At 37.7% G+C, this 22115-nt stretch overlaps 1 protein-coding gene across 1 annotated transcript in view; it reads left to right on the forward strand.

Moving 5' to 3' along the window:
• The window catches only part of LRP1B (LDL receptor related protein 1B), a 584315-nt gene that overhangs the window by 428190 nt on the left and 134010 nt on the right, over positions 1-22115 (forward strand). The window contains exons 43-48 of the mRNA XM_075711708.1: positions 8137-8329; positions 8779-8904; positions 15525-15653; positions 17168-17287; positions 18334-18447; positions 18644-18793. Coding sequence (XP_075567823.1) covers positions 8137-8329; positions 8779-8904; positions 15525-15653; positions 17168-17287; positions 18334-18447; positions 18644-18793 — 832 coding nt within the window. The remainder of the gene's footprint in view (positions 1-8136; positions 8330-8778; positions 8905-15524; positions 15654-17167; positions 17288-18333; positions 18448-18643; positions 18794-22115) is intronic.

Below are 22115 nucleotides of genomic sequence, written 5' to 3' on the forward strand. Positions count from 1 at the left end.
CAAAAGCCTAGCTAGAACTCAGTCTGGCCAATGCTGTAAAAGATAATAAAAAATGCTTTTATAAGTACATCAGCAATAAAAGGAGAACCAAGGAGGATCTCCATCCTTTGCTGGATGTGGGGGGGAACATTGTCACCGAGGACAAGGAAAAGGCTGAGGTACTTAACGCCTTCTTTGCCTCTGTGTTTAACAGCCAGACCAGTCATCCCCAGGGTACTCAGGCCCCTGAGCTAGAGGATAGGGATGGGGACCAGAATGGAGCCCTCATAGTCCAGGAGGAAGCAGTTAATGACCTGCTATGCCACCTGGACGCTCACAAGTCTATGGGGCCAGATGGGATCCACCCGAGAGTACTGAGGGAGCTGGTGGAGGAGCTTGCCAAGCCACTTTCCATCATCTATCAGCAGTCCTGGTTAACAGGGGAGGTCCCTGATGACTGGAGGCTTGCCAACGTGACACCCATCTACAAGAAGGGCTGGAAGGAGGACCCGGGGAACTACAGGCCTGTCAGCCTGACCTCGGTGCCGGGGAAGATTATGGAGAGGTTCATATTGAGTGAACTCAACAGGCAAGTGCAGGTCAATCAGGGGATCAGGCCCAGCCAGCATGGGTTCATGAAAGGCAGGTCCTGCTTGACCAACCTGATCTCCTTTTATGACCTGGTGACCTGCCTGGTAGATGACGGAAAGGCTGTGGATGTCATTTACCTGGACTTTAGCAAAGCTTTTGACACCGTCTCCCACAATATTCTCCTTGGGAAGCTGGCAGCTCATGGCTTGGACGGGCGTAGTCTTCACTGGGTAAAAAACTGGTTGGGTGGCCGAGCCCAGAGAGTAGTGGTAAATGGAGTTAAGTCCAGTTGGCAGCCGGTCACGAGCGGTGTTCCCCAGGGCTCTGTTTTGGCGCCAGCCTTGTTTAATATCTTTATCGATGATCTGGATGAGCGGATTGAGTGCACCCTCAGTAAGTTTGCAGACGACACCAAACTGGGTGGGAGTGTCGATCTGCTGGAGGGTAGGATGGCCCTGCAGAGGGACCTGGGCAGGCTGGATCGATGGGCCGAGGCCAACTGGATGAGGTTTAACAAGGCCAAGTGCCAGGTCCTGCACTTGGGTCACAACAACCCCATGCAGCGCTACAGGCTTGGGGAAGAGTGGCTGGAAAGCTGTCTGGTGGAAAAGGACCTGGGGGTGTTGGTCGACAGCCGGCTGAACATGAGCCAGCAGTGTGCCCAGGTGGCCAAGAAGGCCAACAGCATCCTGGCTTGTGTCAGGAATAGTGTGGCCAGCAGGAGCAGGGAGGTGATTGTTCCCCTGTACTTGGCGCTGGTGAGGCCGCACCTGGAATACTGTGTCCAATTTTGGGCCCCTCAATACAAGGAAGACATTGAGGTGCTGGAGCGTGTTCAGAGAAGGGCAACAAAGCTGGTGCAGGGTCTGGAGCACAGGCCTTCTGAGGAGCAGCTGAGGGAACTGGGGTTGTTTAGCTTAGAGAAGAGGAGGCTGAGGGGAGACCTTATCGCTCTCTACAACTATCTGAAAGGAGGTTGTAGTGAGTGGGTGTTGGTCTCTTCTCCCATGTAGTTAGCGATAGGACAAGAGGACACGAGCTCAAGCTGCACCAGGGGAGGTTTAGGTTGGAAATTAGGAGAAATTTCTTTACGGAAGGGGTGGTCAAGCATTGGACCAGGCTGCCCAGAGAGGTGATAGAGTCGCCATCCCTGGAAGTGTTCAAAAAACAGGTAGATGTGGCACTTTGTGACATGGTTTAGTCTAGTCTACCCTTGATTGGTTTAGTCTGAACTTGGTAGTGTACGTTGATGGTTGGACTGGATGATCTTAAAGGTCTTTTCCAACCTAAACGATTCTATGATTCTATGACTGTTTGCTGAACTATCTTGATGTCCAGTGTTGGTAGCCTGTTAGAAATTAACTGAAAGAAGGAATTAATGAAAAGATAAAAGTAAACTCTAAGGCTATGGAGAATATGGTTATTTAACCTAGGATCCCACAAAATTCTAGGAGATTGAAATAAATATAACATTAGATGAAGTTTTTTATTGTCATTTATGATGTTGAAAATAAGTATTGTGTAATTAATATATGCATATAGTTGCAAAGAACCTGGTTAATTTACAGAGATGTATACTTTTCATTTGAATGGCACTGAAAAGTACAGACATGATAGAAACAGTTGCTTGATATATCATTCAGCTGAACTGAAAGTCCAAGTAGCAGCTGCAACACTGCAAATTTAGCATTGCGGTTGGGTTTTCAGTGTCTTAAATGTTCGTTTCTAGCATGGAGAAACAAAAATTAATTCTTGAAGAGGAAGCACTTCTGATTTTGTTACCTTGCACAATTTCGTGGAAACAGGGTCTTACTGTTCTTGGTAAATGTGGTATTCTGTTGTATTGCGTCCATTGTATCCTTTGCTTTGTGATTGCAATTCAAGGTATTATGAAGGTATTTTTGAAAGAGACAATAAATGAAAAGAAAATCCATGCATTAAAGATATGACAATGATGAAAGTACAGTCTTTATTCAGACCAATCAACAAAAAGCTGGTTATTTTTAGTAGGGTATAGCAGTGATTAGCACTGTTCTTCCACAAAACCCAACATAAACCTAGACTAGAACTTCTTCTAATTTATTTTGTGGCAACAGGAATGAGCAATCGGTAAACTCACAAGTGTTCTTTTCAGTACCAAATTTCTTCTTCTGTCTTTAACCTCCCCTTCAACCTTGCACCCCCACAATTTTTTTTCTGGTTAACAAAAGATTTTTGTTCTAATAACATCACGGTGTTGGAAGGGCAGAATTTGGATCCTCCAGATCAAGGCTGATATCCAGGAAAAGATAGCATTTTTGCTTTTTATTAAAGCAACCACATCAATAACAAGCAAAACAAAGAGTCTGATCTAAGTGTATCTTTTTTAGGTGGCTAAATCAGATACATAAAAGTTATGACTTAGATTATTTCATTCTTTTGCCCTGGCTGTTCAACTGGTTTCCCTGTATCACAGTCTCATAGAAGATTTTTTTCATAGATTCCTTGCCTATACTCTTTTAAAAACAGTATTCCTAACTGAATAATAAATATGGCATACTATTTTATATATTCCATTTGAATGAATAAAATACATTATCTAATTTTGATTAATGTGGTGTTCTGTGTAAGTCGGTTCTGTCAGACTGAGTTTTCTGATATTCATCTAAAATGTTATTTATTCTTAGATTACTGGTATTGCTTTACACTTGTGTAATGATTTTATGGCTTTAAATTGTCATTAATTTTAACCTTTTTAGGATTAGTTTCCTATACTAGATTTATCATTCTGTTATAGAACTCTTAAGTAGATTTGGGTATCTTTAGAAGAGTAGAGAGCCCTTAAAAAACTTTTTAAGGCTTTATTAGATGTCACTGCCCATTTATTAAGCATTTTGAAAGAGAGGTATTATCAATAAGCCCTTCATTAGAGTTAAAATACTTAAAAACAACTGATATTTTAAGCTGATGCATTAATTTTGTGCACTTATGTTTAAAAAAAACCCTGTCTTTCTATAAAAGTTAAGCACTGTCATGGTAAAAATTGTTACAAATCTAGTTCTTACTGACAATCTAATAGCAGTTTTATATAAATCATTCAAATTATAGTATTCTGGCACATACTGTCCACCTGACACCTCTACCTGACTGGCTCCTCCCCTTTTTCAATCATGTTTTTCTACCGAAACTGCTACACATACCTCAAATTTAGAGCAGCTATACGTTAAAACAAAAGCTGTCTGGAGAACTTAAAAATCAAAACTTAAAAAAAGAAAGGACCGTAGTTAAAATTAAATTGCCCTGCTACTTGAGACATTCCTCCCCCAGCCCCCAGTCTCCGTATCTGTTTACAGGAAGCAGAGAAAACTTCATCTGTTATTCAGAGCTCGCAGTACGTGCTGTAACTGAATGGCGGTATCATTCAGTATTGAAACACGTGATGTGCTATTGGATGTGGCTGACTTTGCTGGTTCAGGTGGAAGGGATGATAGGGATGTCTTGTTCAGTTTTCCTTAATGTTTTAAACTTGTACATCTATTCTTGCAATTTTTGGTATCAATTTATACTTATGACAAAATATGTCAAGACAGGGTCTATATATGATTGATTTTGTTTCATACTCTTAAAAAACCTGCTTAAAAGCTTGTTACTGTAAAAGAAATCTGTTCAGTTCAGATCTTTGTAATGCAGAATGGCAATGCATTGCTTTTTTCAATGTGTGCGCTTTCATTCGGTACCGCATTTCCCTCTTCTGTGACCGAAAACACTGCTGATGACCATAATTATTCTTACTTTTTTTCTGTGGCACAGGGTGCTTTTTGGCAGTTTCTGTCCTTTGTAGAAAAGGTCTTAAGCATTTGCACAGTACTGCAATAGTTTGTGGGAGTGCATGAATGTGGCCTTTGTGAATTAAATTTCTGTGACATTGTGATCAATATAATGTTTGACTAAATTTGATGGTTGAGGTTGTACCTTCTAGTTCTCTTTACCTGAATATTGTCTGCAAGTGTTAAAAAGTTATTTCATGTATGGTACTTTAACACAGATGCTCAGTTTCTTATGGAACTGTGTCTTTGTGGCCTCTGACTCAGCATACCCAATGGCTCTCTGATTCCAGTACAGTTTATGCAACCTTAATTGAACAACAGGCAGCATATACTGCAGTTTACAATTGCAGATTAACTGGGCATTATGCTTGTGTTGATATTGTGCATCCAGAGGGGATATGTAAAGAGGTTTTTGCCTGTATTCTTGTAAGTGGGAGCACTGCTTTGGGTCATTTGCTGCTACCCGGGCACCAGTTTATATAAAACTTGCTATAAGTTGATTATCTTGGAGTTTTTACAGTTTAAAACATGATTTTTCTTATGGTTGAATGGTGATTACTGATACTGCATTGGCTTTCTTCTCTGTGTTATATATTTGGGTACGTGCATTCCCTGAAAGACTGTGGCAGTCATCTTGTGTCTTGATCCACAGCTTATCAGATTACTATCAATAACGCAGAAGAATAAATCTGCAAGGTGCTTGTATTAGCTATCCTCATTATTTTTGTTAGAGACAAGAAATCAGCAAGAAAAAAAGGAAGCAGGAATTAGTGGGCAGACCTTTTTGTGCTTCCTACCCCTCCTGGGCCAGCCAGATGGGGCCACCCGAGGAGGATTTCAGTAGGGTCACAGTGTAAGAACCTGAATTTTCGTTACATGATCCTGCTGGTGAATCTGCAGGTGTCTCTGTCCAGAGCTGCAGACACTGCTGGGAAAATGAACATGCAAGCTGTACATAATACAAGATTTAGAAACACAGATGACTTACAGCAGGTTTGATACACAGCAGATTTGGTGGACGCTGAATCCTCAGGACTTAAACATGATTTGGCAGGTAACCAAAGGTGGAACAGACTTTTAAAGACAACTTTCTTTTTCAGTTACTTCTGATCATACAGGACTACTGTCAAGATTTTTTAAAAAAAAAAAAAAAAGTCAATCATTTTCAGCGTTATTCTATAAACTAGAATGTTAAAAGGGCTGTAAAGTTGGCCAAAAGCTGGCAGAAATAGGAACTCTTTCTTTTGGATGCTAAAATAAAAGCAGTGTCCTTGGATAGTACTGTGACATAATAAAGGAGACCCTGGTGAATGAAATGCTATGAGCATTAGTGAAAGAATGTTCCTGGATGTTAGCTTTTGTGACCCTTTATTTGGATCTCAAATCTCCCAAGGCTAAACAACAATGATCAGTTCTGTAAGGAATTTACATTCCTTTGTTACAATTTGAGAAAAATTATGACAGTGCTACAGAACACAGAACGCTGAACAGAGCAGTGCCTTCCTTGGCATTGGTTGTGGCAATAAAATCCTTCAAATCGGACAGTTTCACATTATCCTGGAGAACAAATATGGGTTTGCAAAATCCGCATGGCCCGATTTTGTGCCGATCTTTCAGAAACATGCATGATTGATTTTTATTTTTTTTATGAAATGTGTCTGAATATGAATAGCATAGGCTTTTAAGAGTGTATTATGAGAAGTGTCTTACAGTAAATATGCACAATTGCAGAAGAGGTCTTTTTGCCTTTAATACATTCCCATCTATCTTTTAATACTTTTAATTTTGAAAAAAGGTTGGTTAGAGAAAAGTTGTCCTCCTGGGACGTTTATCACTGGAAGATGACTTTGCTGGAAAAAAGGATTTGCTGGTCAAAAGTTTTTACAAATATGCAGAAATATATAATGTGCATAGTGGTGCAGAATTTGTTATAATTATCTAATTAATAAGTAATTTTGACACTGTATCTGTATAAGTGAATTTAAACATGGCCAGGAATGCTGATGTGCACTGGAAGAAAATTATTTATGTTAGCAAATTGTTGAAATGTTCATATGTCTCAACTTTGCCTGTGCTAGCTAATGCTCTTTCCAGACAGTTCTTGGGAGTCATTTGGCACTGAGTCAGTCCAAGGACGTTCCCAAAGCATTTTGCAAACCACTGGTTTGGAGGCTGTTCACTGCCTGGCCCTGGGCAGGGAACTGGCAGATGCATGAACAAACTACCACTGAAGCATTGCTTGATATAGAATACTGCAGAGTTACGGCACCTTCTTAATCTCCAAGGCATAGCTGTAGTGGGAATTTTTTTTTTTTTTTTTTCCACGAAATTAAATTTGGATATCCTATACATTAGGTGAATTGCTTATATGATGAGAAAGAGCTTTTTTTTAATTAAATATGGGATTGACCATTACTACTTCTTTCTCATTCCATCATTTAAAAATAAAATGGTGCACAGCATCCACTTGCAAGTAGGCTAAACAGTGTATCAGTTGGCTTTGCATGCACAGCGCAGCCTATGTGCATGTGTGCAGTCAGCATGAATAATTCAAATTCATGAGATGTGCTGTGTATATGCAGGTAATTATCCTCTATATTTCAAGTTGATTTCCATGGACTCACATTGTTATCAAAAGCTCCTTTGGGAGAGAGGGTAAAGGACAGAAAGCAGATGGAAAACTCTGGTGACCTAGCTAGATTTATATAGGTTGAGCATTGATGATTATAAAAAAGGAGTGATTTCTGTTGGGTTGTTAAGAGAAAAATATTCTTTTTCTGGTTTTATCCAAATTTCCCTATGATAAGTAGCAGCTAGATACGTAGATAGAGGGCTTTTTTGCCAGCCTGGATCAGAACAACTGTTCTTACTTCATACATATACATAAGTTACTAATTTTCCCAGAGAAACCCAATAAGTTCAGAATATTATTTATTTCCATTATCTCTCAAAAATTCTAATGGAGAAATAATGAACCCCTTCCAATAATTCTGCTATTCAGCCAAAATTAAATTTTCCACTAGAGAACTGATTAAAAATGTTATGTTCTTCAGAACAGAAACTGTACATGTTAAATTTTTAATTCTGATACATAGAAAGAAAGAACATATATGAAAATATTTTACAGGAGCTGTGATTTAGACTGGGATTATATCCATTGTATTTCTGCTGTTTTCATTCAAACCCTACCGTATAGTGAATTGCAATTCGCATTTTCATTCTAGGCTTTAAACTGATAATTAGTATGGTGACTGAGGAGATTTTTTTTTTTTTTAAATTGGAAAACACAAAACATTTATTGTCTTGGGTTCAAGTTTCTAATGTGATCATAGTGGTGAACGTTCTTCAGTTCTGAAGCATGTTTTTGTCTTTGATTCACAAAGACTCAGAATTTTTACGCTATATTTTTATACTGCCATGCTACAGTACCTCTTTTTCTCTGTTCTGTTGAGGCTATTAAGCGGGTAGTGTGCTGAGTAGGTATTTTTACAAACACATTGAGATGAACTGTGATTTTTTACTTAAGGAACAGATTCCTGAAGTTTGGATGTATCAAGAAATAAGAAGTTAACCCTTGTAGCATCCTTTTAACACATTTTAAGTGCTGTTACCTCGTTTTCCCAGGTGCTGTAAGTATAGAAGAATTAAGTGTTTTGTCTAAAACTATAGAGACACGTGAGTTACAGTCAGCACTTTTAGAACTTCTTATTCAGAGACAACATTCCTTCTCATGCTTCTCTTCTGTACTTATGTATTCTAGGTAATTGTCAAATCTGGACCAGGTACCTTTCTCAGCCTGGCTGTATATGATGATTATATCTTCTGGTCAGATGGAGTGAGGAGAGCTATTCTGCGTTCCAGTAAATATACAGGAGGAGATACAAAAGTTCTTCGTTCTGATATCCCACATCAGCCAATGGGCATTATTGCTGTTGCAAATGATACGAACAGTTGTAAGTTACAAAGCAAGGGACACTATTTTGTTAATTCCAGTATCATTCATTTCAAGAATTTTACTCGTTTTAATGAAGTTAAAACATTTCATGGTGTTTCATAAATTCTTTTTGTTGTAGGAACTGTTAACAAATGATAGGATATAACCTCTTCCCCAAGTAAATAAATATTACGGAATGACCATTTTCTGCTATAGCAGTTAAATCATTTCCTGTCAAATATCAGCAGTTTTGAATGTTGTGGGTTTTTAAAATTATTATATTCAAGGAAACTCTGTTTATCTTTAGTATGCTAGCATCTGTGGCATGCTGACATTTTCATCTGACTGATAAAACTTGAATCAATTGCCCATGAATCTGAGATATGGTGCTCTTTGTGCTCTCAATGGCATTGGCCATTGAAGCAAATTTAATAAAACAGAGTCCATTTTTTATCATTTGTTTTTCAGGTGAGTTATCTCCTTGTGCACAAATGAATGGAGGTTGTCACGATTTATGCCTTCTGACTCCTGATGGACGAGTGAACTGTTCGTGTCGAGGGGATAGAATACTGGTAGATGATAACAGATGTGTGAGTAAGTAATACTAGCTGACACAATGCTTTTCTATGCTGTGATGCAGTTGGCTGTCATAAGCAAAGACAGTTGGCCCAAGCTATTAATTTTGTGGCTTCTATACAATGTAAAAATTGATCTGGAAATTCAGCACAAACCAGGCTTTTAACTATTTTATGTCTTATAAGGCTTGGGGGGGGTGTGTGTGTGTGAATAAAACGCATTAATACTTACACTCTTCTTAAATTCCAGTTTGGGTAGTTGTGTCCTACTGAACATTTCCTATTTTCAATTTTTGTTTCTGTTGAGTACAAATATTTTCATTTCATGTCCTTAAACATATAAAATAATGGTAACTTATTAACCAGCTGTTGTATTTCATCATGTAGAATTGGCATTTTAGTAATTCGGGAATGTATCATTTTAAGTTGGCAGACTCCTTGGAGACTGGTTTTGTTGGAAAATATTCTGTATTACACTGTTCTAAGTTCTCCTCGTATCTGCCCATGCTTCCTCTGAACCAGTATGTCTCAGTACACAGAATCACGGAATGGTTTGGGTGGGCAGGGCCCTTCAGAGCCCACCCAGCCCAGCCCCTGCAGTGCCAGGGACAGCTTTAACCAGAGCAGGGTGCTCAGAGCCCCGTCCAGCCTGGCCTGGGATGGTGCCAGGGATGGGGCCTCCACCGCCTCTCTGGGCAACCTGGGCCACTGCCTCACCACCCTCACTGTAAAACATTTCTTCCTTATAGCCAGTCTAAATCTATTCTTCTGTAGTTTAAACCCATCACCCCTTGTCCTGTCCCAACAGGCCTTGCTAAAAGCTTGCCCCCCCCTTCCTGCAGCCCCTCTCAGCACTGCCAGGCCGCACTCAGGCCTCCCAGCAGCCCCCTCCTCTCCAGGCTGAGCACCCCCAGCTCCCCCAGCCTGGCCCCGCAGCAGAGGGGCTCCGGCCCTCGGGGCATTTCTGTGGCCCCCTCTGGCCCCGCTCCAGCAGCTCCATGTCCTTGTGCTGAGGGCCCAGAGCTGGGCGCAGGGCTGCGGGTGGGGTCTGCCCAGAGCGGAGCAGAGGGGCAGAATCCCCTCCCTCGCCCCGCTGGCCACGCTGCCGGGGATGCAGCCCAGGATGGGGTTGGCTTTCTGGGCTGCCAGCGCACATTGCCGGCCCACGTCCAGCTTTTCATCCCCCAGCACCCCCAAGTCCTTCTGCGCAGGGCTGCTCTCCATCCCTTCATCCCCCAGCCTGTGCTGATACCGGGGGTGTCCCTGAGCAAGGTGCAGGACTTGGCACTTGGCCTTGTTGAACCTCATGAGGTTCACATGCGCCCACTTGAGCTTCTCGAGCACATGATAAAGAAAATATGAGAAAAATATTTTTTCATACTTCAAAAGTGGTTCAGAATATATGGTCATCCATTTCAGCTTCTTTAGATCACACTGTCCCTGTGCAGAATTGATGTTTATGAAAATGGAAGTATATGCTGGTAATTTGGACGGATGTATATATATAGACACTCTGCACTCTTCCAGCTTTTCTAATAGCTGTCACTTTGCTAATGCTGTGTCTTAGCAGGAGTTTGGGATGTTTCCCCAGGGATGACCCACATTCATAATGTGGAACATGACTTTGTGCTTCTCCCCTCAACAAGTATAGCTGGCTGGATTTGGAATGGAGGGAAAGCTGCTGGGGGAACCATACGGTTCCTTATGTCTTTGTTAATGTCACTGTCTTGTAGCTCTTCTGTCACACTTAGAGATGCCTTCCAAATTTCAGTGGTTTATTGGACCTTTACCTCTGTGGGGCAGATATCCCAAGTCTTAGAACAAGTTCTCCACTTCCATATCTATCTGCTAAGGATGCCTGTTCTGCTGCTTCTGTTTCATAGCTTTGACCCACCTGCTTTCTCTAAATCAATTTCTTTGATCATAACAATAGAGAGTCACTATAACATTCCAGAAAAAATATATTTGTTTTGTATGTGATTTAGCAAGATTTACCATCCTGCTAGAAGCTTAGTTTACCTGCTTCAGCTTCTACTGTGGCAGTCTGTTGCTGCTGAACAGCCTAACAAGTGGCTTCTTTTCTGCTGATACCGAATCACTTCTAAAATGCTGGTCTGTATATGCAGAGCTATGTTGGTGTGGGATATGAAGAGATGTAGTCCTTCGTTGGCATACCTCTACAGGTTATTTTGCAAACCTACTCCTTTGCTAATAGAGTTTATTTTGGTGACACCACTGATATTTTTCATGCTAGAATGATATTAGGCTTTCCTGGTACATCTGAGTCACTAGTATTTTCATATCAGTATTTTCATAACAGGAAAGAATACTGTTGTTTAGTGATCAGCTGAAAAAGAACAAGAAGTGTGTTTCTGCTAAGGACAGTCTTATTCTCCCTCCAACCATATGCCTTTCATCAGCAATAACAGCTGTGTAACTGAATGATGACTTAACTAATTTGCTTGACTGGGAATCAGGATTTTTTTGGTTTAGACCTAGTTTTGGTGGGATCAGTGAGCAGAGCTCGTTCAACTTGACACTGTGAGATCACTAGCACCAGTTGAACAGAACTATTGAGAACAGAAGACTGTGATGAGGGAAAGGGTAGAAATGCACCTTTTAGTACTGGTGTGATTTTAAATTGGGTTAAGGCATCCTTAGGGCTGGACCCCAGTCCTTTAGAATCAGAGTCTTAGGCTTGGCGCTGAGCTACATAGCTTTGTGAGGAGCCTGTAATTAGTTTTATGCCATACCAAGCTAGTTGCTTGGTTATTGTAGCTAAGATTTTAATCCTAAGATTTCTTTTGCCTTGTTTATTTTGGATTCATAGCTTTGCCTCTTGCTTAATTTCCTAAAATATTGCTGTTAAATGAAACCACATGCATATATTAATTATGCATATGATCAGTATAATCATACAGTAGCTACCAACATTTCCTAAACAAATACGTGAGTTGCTACAGTTTTAATCTGCACTTTCACACACTTCATAGTTCACCTTTGACCTTTGTCTTTGGCTCACACTTACATGTTGTTTTTAGTTGTTAACTAAGTCTTTATGTAGTGCATTATAAGGTCACTGAGCTTTCACAGGAAGACCTGGTTCTGTAATTAAATATATGGAAGTATGAGGGTTAAAACTCTTATCCTTCACAACAGGGAATATACAGCTGATCTAGAGTCAGGATGCAGTAGTAAAGTAGTGTACAACTAACCTGTATTACGTTTACAGCTGTTACTCAAAACCTGCTTTCTCTAGCTGTATAATTGAGATACAATGAATTTTACAGATGATTTGCAGTGATAAAGATTTCAGTTTAAACTATAACACTGTTTCAGAGTAGCAGATGTTTAGTCCAGTAACAGAGTCTAGTGATCAGTTGAGATTGTATGGACAGGTATCTGATTGTTAAAGGTTCAAAGATATTAATTAAGACTTTACTACTTTACAAAAACATATTTTCTGCTAGAGTCAAATGTTTCTGCTTCCTGCATATGGAATATTACCACCAGGCTTATATAATCACCTTATTTCACCCTCCCACACTGTCAGGTTTTATTGATTTTGATCATTCAAGAGACCTCTTGGAGCTGGAAAATTTCCTTAAGTTCCATTGCCTACCAGTCTGCACTTGGTCTTGTGGGTCAGGTCCATCGCTTGCTCAGCTAGCGTTCTCCCATCCCTTTACCCAGGAGATAGAGTGTGGTAAAGTACAGGAATTGCTGACGACTTGGGCTTAACTGCTGCCTCCTTCCCTGAATCTGGCAAGGAACTTTTCCTTCATTGCTAGGCTGGCAAGAGCCTAGTGGGTTTTCTTACTTCCTCACAGCAGGGCAGAAACCTTGGTGGCTGCTAAAGAAGACAGGATCAAATTATAGCACGTTAAAGTTTTTCAGTGCTTGGTTAAGGTATTTATATCATAAACATTCCAGTTTCCTAGATTAATTAGAATGAGAGAAAATACAAAGAAGAGTTAGAATTCTTAATGTCTACAGCAGTAAGGAGACAAATCTTTCACTGATCCTAATCCTACCTTCATTAAATGTAATGGACTTTACTTATTTCATGTAATTATTTAAACTTGTTGCATGAATGCAATAAAAGTCCTGGTTGGTTTGGAGGTGGGAGAGAAAGATGGCTGCTGGCTTCCCAAAGAGGCTGAAAAAACCCACAACCCAGATGAAAAACATAACTGCTATTGTGGTAGTAAAATACTACTTTCTTAGTAATAGTTATGATTTTCAAATAACTATCATATTTACTACTGAGATAGATGAAAGTATCTACATGCATCCATTGGGTCTGTCTAGGGCTGTATCGTTGAACCTTAATTAAAGCACTTTTTCATACCTGTCTCTTTACCTTGTCGAGGCAATGATCAGCAGTGGAAGTGAAAGAGGTTCAGCAAATAAATTCATAGGTCTAATTTATTTTATAATATGATACGGAATTTATATTTTCCAAAAGCATTTAAACAGGGTTTAAAACCTCATCTAGACCATGGTGTAAGATTCCATCTTCTAAATTATGCTTTAGAATGTTTGCAGGAAATGTTGATCTGAGTTAGTAGTTAGGATAAAAAAAAAAAAAGATTTAGAAATTAAGTGTTGGGATTGACTAGCACAGGAAGGATGGAAGCAAGACCTGATCTAGTTAAAGCTGTCCCTGCTCACTGCAGGGAGTTGGGCTAGATGACCTCTTAAAGGTCCCTTCCAACCCAAAGCATTCTATGATTCTAAGACAGACTTTATAGTTTAGCTGTGAGATCAAAAGTTTCTTTCTTCATAACACAGTTGAAAGGGATACTCAATAAAATTGAAAGTTAACAATTCCAACTGATAAAAGGAATTAACTGTCCTTTCAAAATGTAATTATTCTACATAACTTACTGCCAGCCAAGATTCTTGAGACAAAGCTTCAGCAAAATTCAAAGAGTGATTGGATCATTATATGGGTAATCAGACTACCCAGACTACTTGTTTCTAATCAAATAAACTGTTTTGAAAGGCATGAAAATGCTTTGTTTCTGAAAAGTTGGGGTTTGAAGAAATCTCTACAAGGGTTTTCAGTTAGACTTTTTAACTGAAAGCAGATTATACTATACATACATTTTGATATTTTTTTTCCCCATCTTTCTCTAAAGATTGAAGTCTAAGATGCTGAACTAGATGAACTACAAATGTAATTGAGAATGACATTTCCTAGTATCTAAGTTCTTACAATGCTAAAAAATGGGGGGAAAAAGAGAGAAAAACAAATGCTGCGATGAACTTGATTAACGTTTAAAGGACTGTATAAATCATGTACAAGATCAGATCTCACCTTGTCCAGAACTGATATTTTCAGCACTTCTTTTATATTTTTCTTCATGTTTGAATCAAGTCGAGAAATGTTTTCAATTTGTATTGGCTTGACTTTTGCACATAGCAGACATCAGTTCTTGAATTTGTGCTGAAGTAGTTACAATGGAAACAAGAAAAAAAGCATAATAATTAGGTATCATTTCCCTATTCTTCCTCTTGAATTGTCCTATATACTTATCCTTTCTCTCAAGTCTGATGTTTTGTTTATAACCATACACATGAAGTAAATGTACTATCACGAAGTTCATGACTGAATTGTTCTGTGTATATTTTGTGAACCTTTTTTAGTTTCTAACTGAACTAATAAAAAAATCTATATGCCAGAGAAAGCAGGAGTCAAAATTTTAAATGCACGTCTTGTTCTCTTCTAAAATAATAGATAAAACATGCACTCTGAGAAGGCGAGAACACAGAAAATTTACACGTCTACCAATGATTTTTTGTGAATAAAAAGAAATAGGTAAAGTACAAACCGCAGGTTTTCTTCATTGGGTGTTAGGCTATATCTTCAACATTGGATGTAGTGCATTGATGCTGGTATCTGTGTACACACTGAGTGGCTGCACAGTGCCACAAAACAGAGCTGAGAGTTCAAATTAGCTGCTAGGTAATGGTAAGTGTTTACTTCTTGCTCGTGGGTGTGCTATGTGGAAAACGTTTTTTTTAAACACCTATTAAGAAACTGTTGCATACAAGCTGGGCCTTGTGGAGAGGCATGTGTGGGTAGAGGAAAGCTGAGCACAGTAGTTACAATGTCATCTTATCAGAATCACTGCCTTTAAACTGCTTCACTACGTGTTCCTTCATGGATATTTGACTATGCATTTTTCTTTTACAGACTCTCTCTTACCTTGGTTTGGAATTCACCCCCACATAAAATTTCTGAAAATTGTTTGCTATTTAGATATCTGTCCTCAATCCTGCATAATCCAGCCACCAAGCCAGGAAACATGAAATTATTACTCTACCCTTAATTGGTTTAGTGGTGGACATGGTAGTGTTCGGTTAATGGTTGGACTGGATGATCTTAAGGGTCTTTTCCAACCTAAACAATTCTATGATTCTATAATAGCAACAAATTTACAGAGAAGTATAGCAGTCTTGCAGGCCACCGCTCTGTAGAAGCTTTTAAGTTCTGATGCCACGGTGGGGTTTTTTTGCACTTAGGTTTTCAAAAGAAGTGTAGGAGATATTTTAAACACAGCCAACATTTTTCTCATTTTCACTAAGTGTAAAAGCTATGAAAAATTACATGTTAATATGTTTTATTTTTAGCTAAAAATTCTGCTTGCAACATTTATTCCGAGTTTGAATGTGGAAATGGTGAATGCATTGATTATCAGCTGACTTGTGATGGCATTGCTCATTGTAAGGACAAGTCTGATGAGAAACTCTTCTACTGTGGTAGGTATTTCCAGACGTTTCACCTTCACATTCTTATTTTGGTGATACACGCTTATATTGGTTCCTCTGTGACTTTTCTATTTATTTGTACCAACTGCTTGCCAAGATGCACAAGAAAAAATGCCAACTCACACATTAAAACCCCCCTGACATTATATGGGTAGAATTACTTATACCTGAATATATTTTCCTCACAAACTTCTGTATTAGATGACTTATTTTTTAAAAAAATCTCAAACATTCTCATATTTCTGTCTCTAAAACAAAAATAAGGAAAACCACAGCAAGCTGCTTTTTCAAAGAGAAAAATTGAGTATTTTCAGCCTTAATTTAGCAATTTTGATTTAGCTTTCCATATTTAATAAGATTTTATCTGATTGTGAATAGAAAACGCCAAAATAGAAGTATTCTAAAATACAAAAATGGCTCTGTAATAGAAATCTTTCCACTCAATTTTCTGTTTAAGTTTATAATAACATTATTCTTTCCACCAATCAGTCTGCTTCTTGCAACAAGTTAGATGCAAGGGTGGTCTACTTTACTTTCATATTTTTCCCCAAGGGATTCTATCCTTCTCTTCCCCCCCCGCCCCCCGCAAAATCACTAACTGAATCACTTCCAGGTTTTTTTGTGTCCAACAGAGTTTGCCTGCTGCAGTGTCTAAAACACTACTGTTCAAATAATGTTCCTAAATCACTGAGTCACCTTAGTGAATTCATGTATCCTGCATGTTAAGTGAATTCTCCTTGTTACCTGTGTGCCTGTACCTCTTGGCCTTTATCTTGTTCTGTCTGTTCATGTCACAGCCTGTGGTTCTGTCATGCACTAGGTCATACACAGTATGTTGTTTTCTGAATCTGATAGAGTACAGGATGCTGGATTCATTATTATTGATCACCTAATCCAATGAACGTTATTTATTTATTCTTGTGGCATGACTTCTACAATGGTTAGGGCTTTAGTAAATAATTCCTGAATTTTCAAACATGTCAACATATGTAAAATTCATACATTCTTCAACAGTGTACCTACTTGAGCAGAACACTTGCAGTATTAGTATTCAGAAATCCAGAAGCCTTTCTGCTAATACTTTTTGTTATTTTACTCTTCATTTATTCCTAATTTGGTATGTTTCCTTCTGTGTAATGGAATTACTGATGCTGTGTGCAAACGTTGTCACATGCCTGACAACAGTGTGTCTAAACAAATGCATTTAAAGCACGTGGGCTTCCTATACCGTGAGATAATGAAAATTGGGAATTAGGCTTTCCTTAATTTTTTTGTCATTCTTTCATTCTTTCTCATCGTGCTTTCGTATTATTCTTTATCTCTTTATCGGTCCAAGGTCTTCTGCTGGACAATAAGTGAACTATTTCTGAAGTTTCTCCTGTAGCTTCAAATGCATTTTCATTTAAAATGTTTTTCTGGAATGTTTGTCTGGTTTTAATGTAAGGCTATTTTTATTATTTATCAAGTGTCTAAATGAAATTGAGTGCTTGTACCTAACTTTCCAGAAAATAGAGGCTGTCGGAAGGGTTTCAAGCCATGTTCTAATCGTCGCTGTGTTTCAAGTAACAAAGTATGTGATGGTGCAAATGACTGTGGTGACAACTCTGATGAATTTGACTGTAAAGGTAAATGACAGTTACTTCCAAGGTGATTTCAGAATATTGCTCTGTAAGTACTTAGTATGTAAACAGAAGCAGCTAGAAGATGCATATAACTTTATTGGAATTACAGGTGCTGGTGTTTGTTTTGTTAGAATTCAAAAACAAGCAGGTGCACACCGGTATGTTTGAGAGAGCGTATGCTGGGATTGATATGAAGACCAATTTTGGATTACATCTACAGTCCTCTAGAAGGAGAGTGGTTTTGGCTATGGAAAACTCAGAAAATATAGTTGCTGCTTCTGCTGTTAAGTAGTAAATGAGAGAGTATCTTTACTACAGACGGAAGGGTTGAAAGATGGGTGATTTCTTCTCTGCGTCTGCTGCACTGTTTCTTCTTTGAAGCAGCTAGTGTTCTATTTCGTTGCTTCTGAGGTGCATGGCAATGTCTGTGTCCTTTGAAAAACTTACCAAAATTGTTCTCCTTTTTATATTAGAATTGTTTTTCTTTTTATGTCTTAAAACATGAATATTTATATCTGTGCATCAGCCAATGAATAAAGACTAACTAGCAGACAACACAAATCCTTAGTTACAACTCAGAAAGATTGGAGGAGCAATTATTCCACAATATATAGCTAAAACCTATGTAGCTGTAGTAACCAGCAGTCTTTTGAAAGCACTGCATGGTTTTTAATCATTTAGCTGAATATGAGTAGAGAGAAAAGCATACAGGCAAAAACCCCAATCTGGTATTACATGAAAGAAATTTGAGAGACTCATAGATGGTCCTGAAAGTGCTTCTTCCTTCCTCACATGGTGATTATCTCGAATTGAGTTGAATTACCTAGAGAGAGAATTCTAGGCTCAAAAAATAAATTTAAAAATTAGAAACGTACGCTTTCAAGTTTATTAGACCTTATATTTCTACTGAATTTTTAGCTATGGAAGGTACAGTGTGTTCTGAATGCCTCATCCTAAAAGGTAGGAGTTTTAAACACAGTACGTATAATATGCATCTGAAGAGTCTGTTTAGTACACAAATTTACATCTTTTATAACCTTATGTTATAGATTCAACGTGTGCTTCAACAGAATTCCATTGTGCAGATGGGATTTGCATTGGAAAATCAGCACAGTGCAACCAGATCATTGATTGTGCAGATGCTTCAGATGAAAAGAACTGTAGTAAGTTGTGTTTGTGCTTCATCGTAGCATCTGTTCCATGATTATTCCTTGTTATATAGCAGTTAATTCATAGTCATTGCTAGTTGGATAGCAGCAGCTGCATGGTCTGCGCAAACTCATGCTAAACCTGCAAACCAAACTATAAGGCTCTCGATCTGTATTAGGTGTGCTATAGTAATTTACTGTCTCTTCCCAGATAATACAAACTGTGCTTACTTCTATAAACTTGGAATAAAATCTTCAGGATTTATTAGCTGTAATTCAACTTCACTTTGTATACTGCCAGAATGGATATGTGATGGATCTAATGACTGTGGAGATTATACAGATGAACTAAAATGCCCAGGTAATGGTGAAAAAAAAAAAAAAAAAAAGAAAAAAAAAGAAAAAGATTCTCAAAAAATCTGTTCTTGTATTTTTGGGTCTTTTTCCTAATTGTGTTGCAAAATATTTATTCAGTTATTGCTGTTTTATTATATTATTATTTTATTTACAGATATAACACTGAATGCAGGTTTTTTCACCAGTCTTTATTTTGTGTTTCATTAGATGATGCAAATTATTACAAATTACTGTTGCATTTCTTTGAAGAAAACTGTAATATCTGGCTTTCTATTTCCTCAAGGTTATGTCTGTCATTAATCATTTTTATTTAAGTAAAACATCAGTCATTAAAATGCCAAGCTCATTGAGCTTCTGCACAATCACTCAGGTACTTTTATTAACTACTACTTCAGTGGATGGTATTTCTTTTCTTGTTTATTTTTTTAACTGTCACATTTTGTTGAGGTACTTGGGGTAGGCTGCCAGAGTAAAATCCAGGATTATTGCTTTTGTTATTGTTCTGGTCTTCAGCCAGTAAAAAGAGATCATGGTACACTTGAGTCCCAGTCGCAGGGCTGAGACTACAGGCTTCCAGAAAAGGAATAGGTATTTACAGCTGGAGACTGCCTTACTTTTCTCGGTTTTTCCTGTCGTTTTCTGCACTCCCACAGGAAAAACATTACACCCTTATGACATGTAGAGGAAACAAAAATCATAAACTTAGTGTCTTGGAAAATGAGGAGTATGAAAAACTTATTAAAATAGAGATGGGCAAAGACCCAATAACAACAAGAACTGAAGTAAATATCTTACATTGAAGAAACAAGAAGCAAACTTAATTGACATTTTAAAGTCTTATTTTTTTGACGTCTCATCTGACAGTTTTTCATGAGAAGGCAGAATACTAACACATCAGAAACATACGTTTTCAAGGTATATGCATATATTATTTGAAGGAAAACCTCTACTTTCATGAGACTTTATGATACAATTTTTATCAGAATGACCAGAGTAAGGGTTAATCAACTTCAGAAGTTAACATGAATTTTTTAATATTTAAATAGTTTTGCCTTCTGAGCCTATCTAGTAGCAATGGAAGGAAAGATCCCTCATGCGGGAGTATAGTACATTTGTGCAAGTCTCTTCTGCAGTCTTGAGAAAAGCTCATTATCTCATAATCACGGTTTTAGCATCTGCTTTCTGTTATTTCATAGGTTATTTGGGTTACCCTGCATTCTGAAGTGTTGTACAAAATTAAATTCTTAATAGTGAATGAGTATAAATATCTAGCTGTATTGAGTATAAATATTTATTTTCTAATTTGTTTGGGATTGTAGGATTTTTTTAGGGATTATACAATCCTTAACCCCAATCATTGCGACATTTAATACCATATTTCATGTTAACCAGTGAATTATCCACAATATTAAATTCTTACCTAATGAACGATGACATTTATGTGTTTGCTCCTTTACCCAGAACCCCTCATTACATTTGAAAATATTAAGTACAATATGTAAAAATACCTGTAAATAAGTAAGTGATAAACTGTGTTTAGAATGATAATACTTTAATGAACACAGGTTTATTGATACATATTTGTAGGATTAGGCCCATCCTATGAAATTCTGATTAAACTGAAGACAGTGCACTAGCAAAAAAACTCTGGGGATGTCAAGCCTGTATCTCTTCTCCTGCACCTTGAGCTTTTATACAAAAATCTATAGAATTAAAAATTAGTAGTGTTTTTTTCTCATAGTGCTCCTATTGCTATCATCTTCCAGAACCTCATTCATTCTTTTAATTTCTAATCTACATGTATTCCAGTTTATAGCTGTTCTTATGCTGAGAAGGACCTTATTGTCCTTGAGTAATCATATCCTTACTCTTTACTTGCAATGGCAAATAAGCCAAGGCATTTTAGAATTCGTGCTTTCAAGATAGGGATATCTGTCTGTGTCATCTTAGTCATCTCAACCTGCATCTCTCTTGAATATACCAGACCAGTATCCAGTATATCAGATGAAGTCATACTTTTGCCTTGTATCAGTGAACATACATTTTAAATTTTTGTTTATGTTTGTTTTCATAATTGACTTGTGCTAGATTGTAATTATCTTCCTGTGACAATACCTCTCTCTTTCTTCAAAGAATTATTATATAGTAAAAATAAATATTTACTAATTAGTAAATGTTATTAATTAGTAAAAATAAAACTTTTGATTTAATGTTGTTAATTACCATCCAATTTTTGCTAGACTAGTAATTAACATCATCCGATTATTCCAATTTAATATTCTGTTTTTCTGTGTGATGAGTCCATTGTGTCAACAAAAGCTTCTGTTAGAATTCTCGTATATTTTGTGCCAACTTTATTAATGAAGATAGTACCAGGGTCCAGGAAGAACCTAAAACTTCAGCACTAGTGTCAATCAACCTGAGTTTAAGAACTTTCATCCTCCCTATAAGCAAGATGCATATTAAATTATAGTTTTCATTCTTGTCTCCATATTCTCCAGATTATCTAATAATTCTTTAGAATCTGCTGTATATAATGCTTAACTAAGATCAAAATAGCTTAGTTTTACTGTATTTCCTTTGTCTATAGGGGTTTTTTTTTTCCATACCAAAGAAGATTTTGAGGGCAGTGTGCTATAGCTTCAGTAAACTAATGTTGCATAAGTAAACTAATGTTGCATTTTATTCCATCATCCATTTATTTGTATTACTTTACTCTGTTTTTCAAATGTGTGCCAAAAAGTTCTGTCATTTTAATGTGTGACTAATTGCCTGGATCATTCCTGCCTTTGCTTGGAAGTAGTACCATTCCAATTCAACCTACATGTGATTTCCTTTGTCATTTCATTCAAAACTGACCACCTTTGGAACATTAATTTTTTGAGTGTTGTTTCTGTTATGAATGTGATAATTCCCATTAACAGTCTTTGTTCAATGTCATTTTTCTTATAGAAAATTAAGGCAAAATATTCATTTAGAGGTGGTTATACTTAGACAATCTTTAATATCTACCCAGTCATCATAGACATCCCACTTCTTTCTTTATTCTTTTTTTCTATTCATACAGCTGTAGAATCTACAAATATGATAATTTTAACTTTCTTTTTAAGGGGCGGGGGGAGGAACAAAACCAGTGTCAATAGCCCCAATATGTTAAAGGAGTAATAGAAACCTTGCAGAGAGCTTCAGTGATCTCCAGTGCTTGGAACTGGTGCATATCACCTGGGTTTCCCAGGAAAAGACCTTGCTTGAGATTTTGAAAATAACCTGTGCCACTCAGTAGATGAATATTTGTGCTTATATCATGAAACTAAATATATGGTATG

The sequence above is a fragment of the Pelecanus crispus genome, chromosome 5 (genome assembly GCF_030463565.1).
Source record: "Pelecanus crispus isolate bPelCri1 chromosome 5, bPelCri1.pri, whole genome shotgun sequence".
Taxonomy (NCBI): Eukaryota; Metazoa; Chordata; class Aves; order Pelecaniformes; family Pelecanidae; genus Pelecanus; species Pelecanus crispus.